At 51.1% G+C, this 17,090-nt stretch overlaps 1 protein-coding gene across 3 annotated transcripts in view; it reads left to right on the top strand.

Annotated features, from left to right (window-relative positions):
• The first annotated feature begins 1 nt into the window (after position 1).
• Positions 2-17,090, top strand: part of THAP4 (THAP domain containing 4) — a 32,757-nt gene continuing 15,668 nt past the window's right edge. The window contains exons 1-2 of one of the 3 annotated variants that reach the window (XM_074364750.1): positions 2-552; positions 2,518-3,677. In XM_074364750.1, coding sequence (XP_074220851.1) covers positions 476-552; positions 2,518-3,677 — 1,237 coding nt within the window. In that variant the 5' untranslated portion in view covers positions 2-475. Of the gene's footprint in view, positions 553-572; positions 953-2,517; positions 3,678-12,667; positions 12,802-17,090 lie in introns of those variants that run through there. The other 2 variants (XM_074364751.1, XM_010948098.3) reach the window with 2 other exon arrangements.

Here is a 17,090-nt window from a genome sequence, read left to right as displayed (position 1 = left end):
CACAATCGGCTCCTCGGCGGCTTGCGTCGTGCGTCCCGGGAGCCCCAGCAGCGACCCGTCGGGGCCGCGGAAGCAGCCGCGGGCGGGCAGGAGAGCCCCGGGGCGGGCGCGTGAGCCTGTCGCGCGCGCAGGCCCGCCGGCGCGGCCATCTTGCCGTACGGACGCGCCCCGCCCGCCATGTCGCCGCACGGCACCGCCAGCCCGGGGCGCTCCCGCCCACCCCCGACGCCGCGAGCGGTGGGCTGCGCCCCGCCCGGTGTCGGGGATCCCGGGTGCGCCGAGGGCTGGGCCGGGCGGCCGGGCGGCGGACCGCCGGGCGCCGCCATCTTGCCGTACGGCGGGAGCCGCGGGGCCGGCTCCCACGTCCCGCAGCCGTGTCGCCGCGCGCCCTCCCCTCGGGGCGGTCCCGCTCGGGGCTCGGCGCGGCGAGGCGAGGGCCGGAGCCTGGCGGCGGCGCTGCGGCCGGAGGCCCGAGATGGTGATCTGCTGCGCGGCCGCGAACTGCTCCAACCGGCAGGGCAAGGGGGAGAAACGCGCCGTCTCCTTCCACAGGTAACTGGGCCCCGCCCGCCGCTGCCGGCCCGCCGCCCGCGCGGCCCGCGGGCCACGCCCCCGCCCGGCCCGGCCCGGCCCGGCTCGGCCCAGCCCGGCCCCCCGGGAAACTGAGGCCGAGCGGCCCGGCCCGACGCGGGGACGCCCAGAGCGCCGGGCCTCGGGCCGGTCCTGCGAGTGAGTCAGCGCCGGCGCTGTGTGACCTTGGCCCGGCCGCCGTCTCTGGGCCGGGCGCCTCGGGCCACCGCGGCCACCGGTCCCCCGGGACCCCGGCCACTCGGCGACCACCCGCAGTCTCCGCCGCCCTCTCCCCCAACCCGCGGCCACCCCGCGCCCCATTGATTCGGGTTGGCCCCGCCAGTTTCCAGAAGCGGTGTGTTCTGGAAACGCTCTTCCGTAGGTCAGTTGTCCCCTTGCGTGTGCTGTGACTTTTCTGCTCTTCCCGTCGCGGGGGAGCCTGCCTTGATCTTTGCGATCAGGGAATGTAGCCGACCAGACGCAGCTTGTGCCTCGTGGATTAGCACTCTGCAGGCGCGCTGTGGCTGGAAGGGCCTCGCGGCCAGCCCCGGGGAGAGGTAGCTACCGCGTGGAGGTGAGTCCTGGGGAGACGTCCTGACAGCATCCTGCGCGGAGCCTGGCCCCAGGAAGGGCGAGGGGGCTGCCTTCTCCCCGGCCTGGCCTGCCTCGTGAAGGCTGCAGATTTCAGCCTATTTCAGCGAGACCTTTTCTGCAGCTTCCGCGCTGGAGGTCCCAGAATAGTGAACAGAAGAAACTCTGCTTTAAAAATCTCCCAGATACTGTTCTGTTTCATGTTGCAAGGTGTTATTTAAGTTTTAAAGAGGTGGGTGAAGATTGTTCTTTATAATCTTACTGGAAAGTTCGCAGTGGTTTGCTTTGTCTTAAGTTGTTACAATCTATCAAAATGGAAATAGGTTATTTCAGGGGTCAGCCGCCATGCTTTCTTGAGTTTCCTTCAGAGCCAATAGTTTTGTTACTGTTTTTGAAAATGGAGGCAGAGCGCTGCAGAGAAGGCTGCTCTTGGCGTTCAGAATGGTCAAACTGGTATGGGGCAAAGGACATGGGAAGGGAGGGGTCTTTGGGAAATGGGCTCCCAGAGCATTGAGGAAATTTAGAAGGTCAAGTTGCTCAGAGCTTCCTGATGAGTTGTTATCCGCCCTGGTCCTGGTCCACAGCAGCCTCAGGTGGGTTAGGTGACCTCAGGTGGAGCAAATAGCCCTCCAGAATGACCGTCCTCACCCTTGCATGTCCAGTTTTGTCAGTTTTCTAAATAAAGATCTTGCTTGAATGAGAAAATACATATATTAAATACCTTATTCAGTATCTTCCAAGGGCTGGTTGATTTTTAAAGGGAGCAGTTTTACTCTTGGCAGTGGGAGTTTGGTGGGAACGCAAAACTGCAGCCTTTGAGTCTCACCTCCTCAGCTGCTGGAGCCGCAGCTGGGACCGGGCACCTCGTGGGTGTCTGGGATGCTTTACTGGCCTCAGGCACCCGTCTCTGCTGCCTGACAGCTGGCCTGACTTCTAAGTGGGGGGCCAGCCAGCCCTTTTAGCACCCAGAGTCCTGCATCCCAGGCTCACTAGGAGGATTGGTCAGCTGTGACCTTCTAGGAACTGTTTCCAGGGCTTCCCGCAGCCTCTCCTGTGGTCCTGATGCCATCTGTATCCCTGCAGGGCATTTGCCACGGCCTTAGAAGAGTTATTCACCTTTCCTTATTTGTCCTGCAGACCGTAAGCTCCTTAAGGGTAGGTCATGGGCCTTTCATCATTTTGTTCCAGCAATGACTTGCAAGTAAAAGTTATTCCTTAAATCTTTATCAAGTTCTTAAATGGGTAAAGTCAATACAGTTTTGGGTGTTTGCAGAAACACCTGTTTTGCTTTTATCTTTGATGAAACCACAGGGAGACATATAATTCTTTCTTTCTAATTTGTCACTTGTCCTGCAGATTTCCCCTAAAGGACTCAAAACGTCTGATCCAGTGGTTAAAGGCAGTTCAGAGGGATAACTGGACCCCCACTAAGTACTCTTTCCTCTGTAGCGAACATTTCACCAAAGACAGCTTCTCCAAGAGACTGGAGGATCAGCACCGCCTGCTCAAGCCCACGGCCGTGCCCTCCATTTTCCACCTGGCTGAGAAGAAGAGGGGGGCTGGAGGCCATGGCCGCACCAGGAGGAGGGACACCAGGAAGGCCTCGGGGGGTGTGAGGGCACACTCAAGTGACGGGGACGGGAAGGCAGCTGCAGGGTCGACATCGTCCTCGAGTGAAAGCCCAATGGCCAAGCCGGAGTCCCGCAAGGCGAAGCGGGCTGCACTGCAGGGTAAAGCCACACCCAGGGCCGCCCCGGGAGCTGCCAGTCCAGAACAGGCCCCGCAGGCCCCGGAAGGAAGTCCAGATGGTGGTCCGGCCCCTGCCATGTTTGGCAGCCAGGGAGCAGCCAGCGCGCTCACTGGAGACGCAGGTGATGAGAACGCCACGTCCCCCGCCGGGGGCCTGGTGGACAAGAGTGGCATTTCCATGGATGACTTTACCCCCCTGGGATCTGGGGCCTGCAAATTTATTGGCTCGCTCCATTCGTACAGTTTCTCCTCCAAGCACACCCGAGAGAGGCCATCTGTCCCCCGCGAGCCTGTCGACCGAAAGAGGCTGAAGAGGGACGTGGAGCCAGGCTGCAGTGGGACTGGCCCGGGGCCCGACAAGGGCTCTGTGCAGAGCCCCCCGACCTCATCCCTGACGGCGACACCTCAGAAGCCCTCCCAGAGCCCCTCAGCACCTCCCGCCGATGTCACCCCGCAGCCAGCCGCCGAGGCGGTGCAGAGCGAGCAGAGTGACGCCAGCCCCATGTCCATCAACGAGGTCATCCTATCGGCCTCGGGCGCCTGCAAGCTCATCGACTCGCTACACTCATACTGCTTCTCCTCGCGGCAGAGCAAGAGCCAGGTGTGCTGCCTGCGGGAGCAGGTGGAGAAGAAGAATGGCGAGCTCAAGGCCCTGCGCCAGAGGGTCAGCCGCTCGGACAGCCAGGTGCGCCAGCTGCAGGAGAAGCTGGCCGAGCTGCGGAGAGTGAGCTTCCCCTACCTGAGCAGCCTGCTGACCCCCGGCCACGGTCAGTACCCGAGCCCTGGCCCCGCAGCCTGCTTCTTGGGAGGGGGGTTCTTGCCGCACCCCAGCCCAAGTGCGGCATGTCCCTGCATCTCGGTAGAGGTTTGACGGGAGCCCAGCCTTTAGCTGGGGAGCCCGGGCAGGCACTTGAGGCATCTGTGGCCGTGGGGTTCAGTGGTTGAGAGAGCAGACCTTTCATGTCTGCTGGGACAGCCGGGAGCACTCAGTGGTGGTACCCAGCCGGCCGGTTTTCCTCTTGAACGGGTCCTTTCCCAGGGCGCATGTCCCACAGACAAGTGCCCATGAGTTAGGGTCTGAGAGTCAGATAAGCAGACGCAGTGGACCGTCAGAGAGATTGTGGGAGACTCGGAATCATGAGGAGGTTCTTTCCATTCCTATTAGTGAGTATCCTTGAAGTTAAATCATTTTGAACATTAGCAATAATTTTTTTTCAGTTTTAAACATCTATTCCAGTAGTATGTTTTCTTTTGTAAAAATGCTACAGAAATACATGGGCTCAGAAGTGGTGAAAATTCCGGTTTCTCACTCACCTCCCAGCTTTTATTCCTTGTTGCTATTAAAATTTGGTGTGTGTTCTTAGACTTTTTTATGCTTTTACATACATATCTTTGTTTCCAGATAGGTTGAATATATTTTTCATATGTTCTTGCTTGTGTTTCTGCTTTTCCCCCAACTTCACTGTTTATTTCTCGTAAAATTAGTTTCTCTACTTTCTTTACGTATTGAGGATAGTGTCTTTCACCTATTCTGTGTAAAAGGTGGAAACTTTTCCTACAAGACGTTTCATTTCCTCTGAATCAAGTGTTTGTCGTCTGGGTTGTGACTAACACTTCAGGTGAGGAAAGGCTCCTGTGTGACAGGCTGTTCAGGACATGGGCCCCAGGACCACTACCACTACCAGCACAGCAAGACCAAAACCCAGCAGGGTTATACGCTCCATTCTGCTATAATTTTAAAGCTGTTTTTGTACTGGCTCCTACCTAATGTTACTCTCTGCTACCCTTTTCTGTTCCTCTTGGTCCGAGGTCCAGAAATGTGTAAGCCTTTCCCAACAGCCAGCGTTGATGGGGTCTGTGTTGATGTTCGTACTTCAGCCGTCCCCATTTCCCTTTCTTTCTGGATTCTGTCTTACGACTGCTCTGGCTCCCGGAGGGAAGTGCTCAACGGCTTCGGGTGCTGCATGCATCTGTGTCCGCAGCTGAGGCTGGTCCCTTTTTCTGTCCTTCCGGCTCTGTGCCACGACCTGCCTCATACTGCTCTCCCTGCTGCTCTCATCTGAGTAGTTAGTAATTTCACCCTCAGTTCTGTCTTTAACCTGCGTTATTCAGAAGGGTATTGACAGTTTTTCAAGTGGATAGATTAGGGGAGGGAGGGTAACTTTTTGTAATTTTTTAATCCTACAGTTCTAAGGTGTGATAGATACGGTCACTTGAAGACTTCATGTGATTTGTAGAATCTTTTGAGATTTTATTGTGGCTTAATAACAGTCTGTTTGTGACTGTTCCTCTGCTGCTCGAGAAGAATGTATCCTCTGCAGCTGGTTACATTGTTCCCCGGGCTGAGGTCTCCTCCTTGTGTTAGTCAGCAGGTCTGTGTGCTGGCTTCTGGTGTCCTCTTGCTCTGTTGATTTCTGGGAGAGGTAAGGAAGGTCTCACTATGGCTCGAGGTGCCTGGGGTTTTGTTGCTTATGAAATGTCTGTCCAGTTTCACTTTATCTTTCAAGAGCATGTTATTAGATGCATGAGTGTTCCTGAATGTTATCAAACAGAAAAGCCCATTTTGTCCCATTTAAAGCCTTACTTGTTTATCTGCTTATTTTCAACCTTTTTGTATCCTTTTATTTTGTAGCTGTATTTTAACTCAATCTGAGAACCTTTGTCTTTATAGAATAATTTAATCCATTTACAACTGATTACTGATAAGTGGAACCTTGGGCTTGCCGTTTTACTTTAGTTTTAATTTGTTGGACTTTCTCGTTGTTTCTTTTCCTGTTCTTCTGGTGGGTGTCTTTCAGTTTTTTAAAACAACTGTTTCAGCCTGTCCTCCTGTGAAGGCTTGAGTTGGCCAGTTTCTGTGTCTCCCCTCTGAGCTCCTCACTTTCTGCCCCAGGTCCGGAGAGTCTCTCCTCTTAGCTCTTGCCTGTTTTTCTGTCAGGCACCACGGTGAGATGTTAGTGTACATTGTATTGATCACTTTATTCACCACTATTTATTGTATCTAAATTTCTCCTTTGGGAAATATTTAATGACCTTAGTGGAGCTCATACAACAGTAAGGTTTTGAGAGGAATCGAGTGTGAGGTGCCCCTTGGGTGCTGCTGCAGGAGATCCAGCGTGTGTGGGAGAGGTCAGAGGTGTTTGGAGCATGGAACAGAAGGAGCTTTCCTGGAGGAGCACAGTGTAGGGCTCGAGGGGCTGTGGCAGCCCAAAAGCAGCCATGTTGGTGGAGGTCAGCCAAAGGGGATCCAAGGAAGGAGGCTGGAGGGGAGCACGGAGTCGTGGGAACCTCGCGGGGAAGGCATGTTGCAGAAAAGGGTTTGCTCAGCTGGGCTACAACAGCTCCAATCCAGATGGAGAGAAGATGGTTGGACTCGGCCACACGGGGTCACTGGTGACCAGTCTCCTTAGAGTGGTGGGAATGCAGCTAAGTGTAGAGCAGTGAATGGTGGGGCCGTGAGAGTGGCTGCGGACAAGGCGCTTTGGTTAAGAGCTTTAGCCACGAAGTGGTATTGGGAAAGTGGGCAGGAGCCAGTGGGCAGTATGGCTCCAGGGGGAAGTTGTATTTGCCCTGTGGGAGCAAGGGAGCAGGCACCTGCGGGGGTGGGCTGAGGCGGAGGGAAGAGCCAGGGTGCTGCTGGGCCTTGAGTGGGCAGAGGCATGGAGGGAAGGGGTGCCTGCCCTTCTGCTCCTGTGCTCCCTCCAGTGGGGGAGAGCCGCAGGAGGTGTCAGGCCAGTGGCAGTGGGAGGAGTGGGAGGGAGAGGGACTGCCCAGTGCCCCCCACTCAGGTCTTCTTCCCCAAAAGTCTGCTCTCTTGACGGTTCCCAGCATGCTTATGACTGTCCATCAGCGAAGGAGTCCCTCGGAGTTTCTGTTGAAGGGACTGTTTGCACATCTGTTCTGTGCGTGATCTGTAGCCAGGCCTTTCCTGGGGGGCTGACTCCCTACAACAGAGCAGCGGGGCCAGTGGGCCTGCAGGTTCTCTGGTCCAGGCGGATTGGCCTTCCCACAGGATGGGGCGTTCTGTCCCCGAGCCCACACCCACTGGGTGTCACAAGGCTTTCAAACTGTTTTGAGTTAATGTTCCTTCTTCATTCTTTCACATGTGGATACCTAGTTTTCCCAGCACCATTTGTTGAAAACGCTGTCCTTTCTCCACTGAATGGTCTCAGCATCCTTGTGAAAAGTCACGTATGTGAGGGTTTCTTTCTGGGCTCTCTGTTCTTTCCCATCCCATTTCCTATACATGTCTTTATGCCTGAATCACAGTTTGGAATTACTGTAACTATGAGATCAGGGAGTGTGAATCTTTCAGTTTTGTTCTTTTCAGGATTGCTTCGGCTATTCTCAGTCCCTTGAGCTCCCATATGAACTTCAGGGTGGGTTTTTCTATTTCTACAAAAAGTATCACTGGAACTTTGGTAGGAATTGCACTGAATCTATAGACTGCTTTGGTGGGTAATACTGACACCTTAACAATATTAACCCTTCTAGCCCTTGAATATCGGACGTTTCTGTCAATTTATGTTTTCTTTAATTGCTTTCTGAAGTGTTTTGTGGTTTTCATTGTACAACTCTTTCACTTCCTTAATAATTTTTTAAGTATTAGTTAAGTTTAAGTCAATTTCTGAGTATTTTTAAGCTATTGTAAATGGAACTGTTTTTGTAATTTCCTTCATACTGTTCACTGTTTGTGTATACAAATGCAGCTGATTTTTGTGTGTTCTTGGCTTTGTGTCTTGCTACTTTGCTGAATTTATTTAGTAGCTCTAACAGCCTTTTTTTTTTTTTTTCTGATTACCAAATTACCTTAGCTAACTCATCATGAATTACCATGGGCTCACTGTGGGAGTTTTGGTTTTTTGGTTTTTTTAATTGAGATATAACTGATTTACAATATTGTGTTAGCTTCAGGTGTATAAAGAAGTGATTCAGTTTTATGTATACTTTCTCAGATTATTTTTTATTATAGGTTATTACAAATTACTGAATATAGTTCCCTGTGCTATCGGGTAAATCCTTGTTGCTTATCTGTTTTCTGTATAGTAGTTTGTACCTATTAATCCCAAATTCTAACTCATCCCTCCCTGCTCCCTTTCCCTTTGGTAGCCATAGGTTTGTTATCTATGAGTCTGTTACTGTTCTGTATGTAGATTCGTTTGTCTTATTTTTTAGATACCACGTATAAGTGACATCACATGGTAATTGTCTTTCTCTGTCTGACTTACTACTTCACTTAGTGTCATATTCTCCACGTCCATCCTTATTTCTGCAGATGGCAGTATTTCATGCTTTTGTGGCTGAGTAATGCTCTATTTAAAAAAAAATACCGCATCTTCTTTATCTGTCCATCTGTTGATGGGCACTCAGGTTGTTTCCACGTCTTGGCTGTTGTAAATAGTGCTGCTGTGAACATTGGGGTGCACGTATCTTTTTGAATTAGAGTTCCCTCTGGATACATGCCCAGGAATGGGATTGCTGGATCATATGGTAAGTCTATTTTTAATTTTTTGTGGAATCTCCATACTGTTTCCCATAATGGCTGCACCAGACTACATCTCCACCAGCAGTGTAGGAGGGTTCCCTTTTCTCCACACCCTCTCCAACATTTACCATTTGTGGACTTTTTAGTGATGGCCATTCTGACTGGTGTGAGGTGATACCTCATTGTAGTTTTGATTTTCATTTCTCTGAAAATTAGCAATATTGAGCATTTTTTCATGTGTCTGTTGGAGAACTGCTTTTTTAGGTTTTCTGCCCATTTTTGGATTGGGCTTTTGTTGTTGTTGTTGTTGTTATCAAGTTATATGAGCTGTTTAAATATTCTGGAAGTTAAGCCCTTGTCAGTAGCATCATTTGCAAATATTTTCTCCCATTCCATAGGTTGTCATTTTGTTTTGCTTATGGTTTCCTTTGCTGTGCAACGGCTTGTATGTTTAATTAGGTCCCATTTGTTTATTTTTGCTTTTATTTCTGTTGCCTAGGTAGATTGCCCTAGGAGAACATTGCTAATATTTATGTCAGAAAATGTTTTTTGCCTATGTTTTCCTCTAGATTTATAGTGTCTTGTCTTATGTTTAAGTCTTTAAGCCATTTTTAGTTTATTTTTGTGTGTGGTGTGAGGGAGTGTTCTAACTTCATTGATTTACATGCAGCTGTCCAATTATCCCAACATCACTTGCTGAAGAGACTGTCTTTTCTCCGTTGTATATTCTTTCCTCTTCTGTTGAAGATTATTCGACCAAAAGTTTGTGGGTTTATTTCTGGGCTCTGTATTCTGTTCCAATGATCCATGTGTCTGTCTGTGTACCAATACCATGCTGTTTTGATTACTGTAGCTCTGTAGTATTGTGTGAAGTCTGGGAGGATTATTCCTCCAGATTCATTCTTTTTCTTCAGTATTGGTTTGGCAGTTCTGGGTCTTTTGTGATTCCATATAAATTTTAGGATTATTTGTTCTGGTTCTGTGAAAAATGTCCTGGGTAATTTGATAGGGATCACATTAAGTCTGTAGATTGCTTTGGTTAGTATGTCCTTTTTTAAAATATTAATTCTTCCAATCTCAGAACATGGCATATCTTCCCATTTCTTTAAGTCGTCTTTAATTTCCTTAGTCAGTGTTTTATAGTTCTCTGCATATGAGCTTTCACTTCCTTGGTCAGATTTATTCCTAAGTTTTTTGTTGTTGTTGTTTTTGATGTGATTTTTTAAGGGATTGTTTCCTTACTTTCCTTTTCTCCATTGCTAGTGTAGAGAAGTGCCACTGAGTTCTGTGTGCTGCTGTTGTGTCCTGCTCCCTCGATGAATTCTCTTATCAGCTCTAGTAGTTTTTGTGTGGAACCTTTAGGGTTTTCTGTGTATAATATCATGTCATCCATATATAGTGACAGTTTTACCTCTCCTTTTCTAGTCTGAATCCCTTTTATTTCTTTTGCTTGTCTAATCGCTATGGCTAGGACTTACAATACTACATTGAATAAAAGTGCTGAGAGTGAGCATCCTGGTCTTGTTCCAGATTTTAGCAGAAAGGCTTTCAGCTTTTCACTACTGAGTATTAGTGCTGGCTAGAGGTTTGTCATAAATAGTTTTTATTAGGTTGAGCTATGTCCCCTCTATACCAAAGTGAGTTTCTTATATACATCATAGAGTGGGTCTTTTTTTTTTTTTTTATCTACTCTGATGGTCTGCATCTTTTGCTGGATGGTCTTAGACCACTCAAATGTAAACTAGTCATTTCTGCAACTGGCTTGATATCTGTCGTGTTTGTAACTGATTTCTATTTGCTTCTTTTGTTTTCTTCCTCTGGTTTTCAGCCTTTTCTGGTTTTAATGGAGCATTTGATTTGATTTCATTTCCTCTACTTCTGTAGCATATCAATTATACTTTTTTAAAAAAATGTTTTTAGTGGTTGTCCTAAAGTGTGCACTATACACTTATAACTAACCTGTGTCCACCTTCAGGTAACACTGCACTGTGCTTCAAGGGCAGTGCAAGTGCAAAGGGAGCAGAGTATTCCCGGTTCCTCCCTCTTTTGAGAGCGTCTTCATCTCAGGTTTTCTACAGTTTGAATATGGTGTGCCTAGATGTAGGCTTTCTGGTATTTATTGTGCTTGCTGTTCTCTGAGCTTCGTGGATCTGTGGTTTGGTGTCTGCCATTAATGTTAAAAAATTCTCAGCTATTACTTCACATATTTCTTCCTCTCCTTCCTTTCTTCTCCTTCTTGCATTGTGCGTATGTGGCACTTCTTTATTGTCGTATTGTTCCCTGGTGTTCTGTTCTCTTTTTTTCCCCTCATTCTTTTTTCCTTTTGCATTTTGTTTTGGGAAGTTCCTACTGACATGTCTTCAGATGCACTGATTCCTTCCTCAGCCTTGTCCATGGGAGGCATTTGTCACTTGTTACAGTGTTTTGATTCTTTGCAGCGTTTCCCTCCCCTCTTGCAGCACTCATGTCTTCTTGCATGGTGTCCACTTTTCCACCAGCAGTCCCACAGCATGTTAATCATCGTATTTTAAATCCAAGTCTGATAATTCCAGCATTTCTGCCTTATCTCATTCAGGTTCCATCTCTTCAGACTGTCTTTTCTTGCCTTTGAGCATGCCTTGTGCCTTACTTGGAAAGGTGGACATGGTGTGTCGTGATAAAAACAGGCCTTTCTCTGAGGTATTGTGTTAGCCTGACTAGTGTTTGGGCTGTGTCTAATCTCCTGTAGCTGTACTGTAAATGCCAAGGCTTCAGATTCCTCTGAGGTCCTCATTTTTGTCTCCTCTGTTGTCTTTGGGTTTCTCTGAAGTGTACCTCGGGGCATTTCATAATCTTATTTCAGTGCACACCTCGGGGCATTTTCCCTTGTTACCCTTCAGGAGGGGAAGCATTTCATAACCTTATGATTAAATTTCAGCCTTTCAGCTGCCTGTGTTCCTGGTCTGTGACCTTCATGAGCATTTCTTCGCTTTCTCTCCCCTCCTTTCCCTTCCCTTGGGTGAGACCAGACCAGCAGGCTAGAGGGGCCGAGTGGGGAGAGGCCCTTCCCCCAGGTGAGGTGTAGCTCTGCTGGACTCTTTCCCCTGCAGGTCATGGCAGCCTTTGTTTCGAAGGATACTCTGGGCTTATTTATTCTTGGTTCCCTTCCCCTCCCCCTGCCAGGGCCTTGAGGAGATTATTTTCTTGGCTTTTCCTGGTGAGAACTCAGTGGGGTTCCTAAAAGCGAGATTCTGCACTCCACCCCTCAGCACTTCGTCCATGGTGGGCAGGGCTTCCCCGCAGTCGCGTCTCCGGGAGTTTCTGCTCCAGGTGAGCAGGGCTCGGGGTTCTGTCAGCGCCTCTCCAGGTTTCAGGGAGACTTCTGTGACCTCACTCTCTGGTGGGTCCAAGGAGAGTCCTTGATTTTCCGTTCTTTCATGGTTTTTCTTGTGAAGCCAGGAGTTGTGACTCCTCCGCTCTTTCCATGTCAGAGTTGAAAGTGGAAGCACCCCCTCTACACACACACACACTTTTGGTTTGGCTGTTGCTAGTGTGCGGGGCGGGGGCTGCCCGGTGTTAAAAAGGACCACCTAACAGATTCACTTGTTGAATCTCATGGTTTTTCAGGTGGGACTTTTGGATAAAGTAGGTAATCAGTCATATCTGTAAATAATAATTATTTGGCCTCTTTTTCTGTCTTTTTGTATTTTATAGAAAATACACTCTTTTTTCTTTTTTTTGGGTGCCTTTCCATTTCGCCGGTGATAGAGCAAGGCCTTGCCCTCCATGATGTGCCAGTCACTGGGCGCCAGCCAGACCACCGGGGCCAGCGCAGTGTCCTCTCTGCCTGGGTGGCCAGCCCCCGAACCTGTTGTGCGGTGCATTTGGCGTCATGGTCTCTGGGCTGTGGCGGGGAACACTGTTGTCACCGGCTCTGGAAAGGAGCCCATCCCTAAGGCCCAGGGGATGCGCCTGCCGTCGGGGTCCTCAGCCTGTCTGCTTGCGAGTTTGCCAAGAGACAGAGGGGACACGGCCAGAGTTTCCAGGGTGACTGTTCAAAACAGCCTTGGCCACGTGCCTAACCCTGCTCAACCAGTTGGTGCCCTCTGGTCGCCAGTGGGAGTAACGGGGTGGCCACCCACTCCTGCCTGCCCCAGACATAACAGCCCCGCTGTGTCCTGCTTGATCTCTGAAGCCCCTCCCCTCTAAGATGCTGGTTCTCTGGTCTGGGTCTGTCTGTGTCTCCTGCTCTTTTCTGAGGGCTCCTCTTTTATGCTGGAACTACAGTTCCCAGCATGCCCTCCTCACACATGGCAGTCACTTCCTGCTGAGCTGTTGCAGCCAGGTGCAGACACTTCCCGTATATTGGCAGAAAACAACCTTGAAGAACCTTGACGCTGTCCGGAGTTTAGAAAACTTAGGGATGGGTAAGCCTGCTTTCACTGTCTTGGGCCAAAAAACGAAAATTTAAATTTCCTGGAGAAAATTTAAATTTTTGTTTTTGCATTTTGGTTGAGATTTTAATAAAAGAAAAATTTACGTGAAGAGATTGAAAGTGGCAAATAGGCTAGATCCTTTATGTACTATACTTCTCATTTGCTTAACTTTAAATTCGTTTTATTTTTATTTTTCTGAGTATAATTTACGTACAGTAAAATACACACATCTTACGGATAGAGTTTGGTGGACTCTGACATATGTGTAGGCACGTGTACCTTGGAATTTGGGTCTTAGGAGTGCCGGGTTGCTACCGCCCACCGCCACAACACTCAGTGGAAACGAGGAGAGACAGTGGCTGAGATGCTGGCAGCAGTTCGCGGCTGGCGCACAGCTTGGCGCGGTCAGGGTGCAGAGCAGCCAGCCCGCGGAGGAGCCTGGTTAGCCCCCAGCGCTGGGCAGCCTCTGTGGGCACTGCTGGGCCGGGGCACTGTAGCCGGGAGGAAGCATGGAATCCCTCTGCCCACCACCATTGTTTACTGCCTGCCCTGTGGTCCTTGTCCAAATTAAAGTTCGTCGCAATTAAGAGCAAACGACTCAACCAGGAGGACCCAACCTGGTGTGTTTCTCAGAGCATAGTGAGATCCTCACAGTGCCGGACCGACCTGCGTTGCAAAGCCAGGCGCTCAGGCAGTGCAGTCTCCTGCTGTTCACTGCCTGCCTGCACCTTTTGTTTCCAACCAAGTATATACGTTTTTACTTGAAATGTTTCTTCTGACTTTAAGAGTCATCTTAGAATTTTCTGATCTTCTTTCATTTACTGCCACGTAAACACACTGCTTCCTCTTTGACTCTTCCCTGTGACGTGAAGGAGTGTCTGTCACAGGCCAGCTCTGTGGACTCCGGAACCGCCAGCATCTGGGTGAGCAGTTCTGTGCCCAGAGACTCAGTGAACTGCGGCTGCGAAGGCTTCCCATGGCCTTTGTGCACTTCCCCACCCTTGCAAAGTCGACTTACAAGCGCGTGTGCTTTGAATCTGATGAAGGCAGGGAGCTGGGCCCTCAGCCGTCTCTCCCGCCCTCTGTGCAGGTGCCGATGACCCGGGCTGGGTCCACCTCTCTGGTGGTTCTGACCTGTCCTGGTGGCAGTGTCCACCCCGGCTCATGGGGCTCACACTGTCCCTGGATTGTTGCCAAGCCACTCAGGCTGCCGGCCTGGGACTCCAGCCGCTCCTGGGCACACCCCCTCCCTGCCCCACCCCATCATCTTCCTCCTGTCCTCACCGGCTGCCCTAACCTAACCCCCACTAACCGGCGCATCCTAAGCCTCAAGTCTCACATTCTGGCTTTGCCAACTCTCCTCAGGCCTCCAGGCTTCTAACTTCCACCCTCAGCCCCCTTGGCTGCCTCCCTGTCCGGGCCCCTGGTCAGTCCCTCTTTCACCTCTCCCGGCTGTTCTTCGCCGCTCCAGCTCCTCCCTGCCGGAGCCACGCTGCCCAGCCCTGTCAGGTGGGCCTGCACTCAGACCTGGCCCGGCGCCATTGTCACGGAGGGGGAAGGGTCAGGCGGACCAGCATTAGTGTCCCCCGCTGGTCCCCCAACCCTGCATTGGCCTCTGAGGTGTAACAGGCTTGCCTCAGGCCCGGCAGCCGGAACCTCCCAGGACCTGCGTTTGTCAGCCCTGGCCCCGTATGCGCCATGCTGTCCGTTCAGCAGCAGCCAGGAGGTCGTCTTCCAGAAGATTTTCCATCTGCGCCTCCTGTCTCATCTCTGTCTCCCAGTGACATTTTCTGCCTTTTGTTAGGATTGCTTAAGAAAACATTTCTTGCCTCGTAGGGATGTGGTGGAAACCCCTGCCCAGTCCATCCTTCATCCATTTTTGCTCCTCACCCACCACCTTCTAGGTGCTGGAGTCCCTGGAGGGGGTCAGGAGGAGCCCATCCTGTCAAAAGCCCAGTCCTTACAGTAGACCCTGTGGAGTCCTCCTGGCCAGCCCATGGAGACCATGGTCTCACACACATCTCACAGCAGGCTCTGTCTCTCTGTCCAGCCTGCACTTGCAGGCCGGTGATTCCATACTGACATCAGGGACCACCCTGCCTGTCTTTGCACAGGCCGTCCCTGCATGTCAGCACATCTGCAGGACCTTCAGGTGTTCCCCAGGCCATCTCAAACAGCACAGAAATCTGCTCGCTTAGGAAGAAACCCAGCTGAGGCCCTGAGATTTTGCTTTACTCTGTGGGAGCCATCAGTTCGGGGCACGGGGGTTTACTGGTGTACCAGCCTCCTGCTCCAGCTGGAAGAGGGAGGGGTGGGAGGGAGTAAGGACTGAGGTGTGGGCCCTGACGTTGTGGCGGTGGGGGGAGAGTCCTCCATAGGCCGTGTGTCCTTAGGCCAAGGCTGTAGCTACTCACGGACAGCCAGCCAGGGACGAGGGGATGTAACTCACCACAGCCTGTTCTTGTCGTCTTAGTTCTTTGGAAATTAGGATATTTTGCCCCCAAATCAGCATCTCTGGCTTTTCTTAAAATAGAAGAAGATCTGCAGCAGAGGGCCTGTCCCTGCCGCAGTCCTCCCGCGTGGGCCCGAGGCCTGCACTGTTGTAACACAGTCAGCAGATCCAGGGAAAGGCGTTTGTCTCCAGTCTTTGATGCTTGTTGTTTTGCAAAAATGTTGCCTCTTCACATTTTCACTGAGGTGTAATTTACGTGAATGAGGCAGCTCTTGGGCGTCCCTGGATGAGTTTTGATGGGTGAAGACCCCAGGCTGTCTCATGCCCCACCACCCTGTCCTGACCCCTGCTCCAGACTTCTGTACAGATAAGAGTCAGGGAAAGTGCTAGTTTCTGTGTCTGGTGTCTCTTTCGTAGCATGTTTTTAAGGGACGTCTGATACACTAAATTTCTGGTCTTGTGGCGTTGTGAGCAGTGCCATGAGAAGTCTGTTTACTGTGTAGCACTCACAGGTAAGGCCAGTCTTCTTGAGCCTCTCAGAGGAGCTTGAAAAGGAGGAGTATTTCCTGGATTTAAGCTACAAAGTTCATTGCACATCCGTCAGAAACACCTCGTTCATCACATTACGTAGAGATGCTGTTTGTTACTTGCGTATTATTCGCTGGACACAGACATGAATTGAGATTCCTTTAGTTTCCTTCTGTCAGCACCTGTGTGTCTGCAGTAGTTCCTGCCATGTGAATGTTGCTGCCGTGCGTGGTGCATGCATCTCCCTTGTGACTCGCACCTTTAGCATTCCGAAGAGACATTACTTGTCCTATTAAGCACGTGTTGGCTTGAACTTCGTTTTACCTGGTGGTAGGATCCCACGCAGGTCCTGGTCGCAGGAAGCGGACGCGAGAAGGAACGCAGTCCGCAGGGCCAGCTTCCCCCGCAAGCGGTCTGGCTGTTTTGAATGTACGCTTGTGTCACAAGAGGAGCTTGAAGGCAGACCAGCGCTTCCTGAGCCAGTGAAGAACGTGCAGGGTGGTCCATGTGTCCTCGGGGGCTCACAGAGACCCTCTGGTCCTGGAATCCGGAGAAAAGTCAGGTCCTGGCCTCCCCACCCAAGCTGTACCCCTTTTTATGCTGGCTCTGGGGCTGCCCCAGGAGGACCCTGGGAGTCCCTGACTTCTCCAAGGGGCCCCTTCAGAGTGGGGCGCCTTTAAGGTCCATATGGATGGCGCAGGTGTGTGTGTTGGGGGCTGAGGGGTCGCAGACCACAGCTCCAGGTGGAGCAGCTGGTTACATTCTGAACCCTGTGCTTTGCTAAGATTCCTGTTCATTCTGAGCGTCATGGGCCTGCTGAGCTACTGCCTTCTGTCGTTGGGACCTCAGACTTCAAACCACAGCCTCTTCCTTCCAGTCGGAAGCCATGCGTTTTCTCAGTTGTCTGGCCATGAACGTTGGGATCACCTCCCTCTCTTGCGCCCACGTCCAAGCCGTCAACAAGTCCAGTTAGCCTCATCTTGGGTCAGATCCAGAATCTGGCCCTTTCCCCAACCTCCATCCCTGCCCCGGGCCCAGGCCACCCTCCTCCCCACCAGCCAGGGGCCCCTAGCCCTTCCCCTTGGACCTGTCCAGGGCTCTGCTCAGAGTCAAGGCCAGAGCCCTCCAAGGGGCTGATAAGGCTCTCCTGGCCCAGCCTTCCAGCCCAGGAACCTTGTGTCTGTGGCCTGTCTGCCGGGTCTGCTCTTCAGAGCAGCTGCAGGGCCCCTACTCCCACTCTGGTCTCTGCACACCCCTCACGGAGACCGGCCTCGCCCTCTTAGGTAAGATCTCAAGATGC

Source organism: Camelus bactrianus, chromosome 5 (genome assembly GCF_048773025.1).
Source record: "Camelus bactrianus isolate YW-2024 breed Bactrian camel chromosome 5, ASM4877302v1, whole genome shotgun sequence".
NCBI classification, from domain to species: Eukaryota; Metazoa; Chordata; class Mammalia; order Artiodactyla; family Camelidae; genus Camelus; species Camelus bactrianus.
The sequence above is the reverse complement of the archived record's forward strand: the minus strand, read 5'-3'. Positions and strand labels throughout refer to the sequence as shown.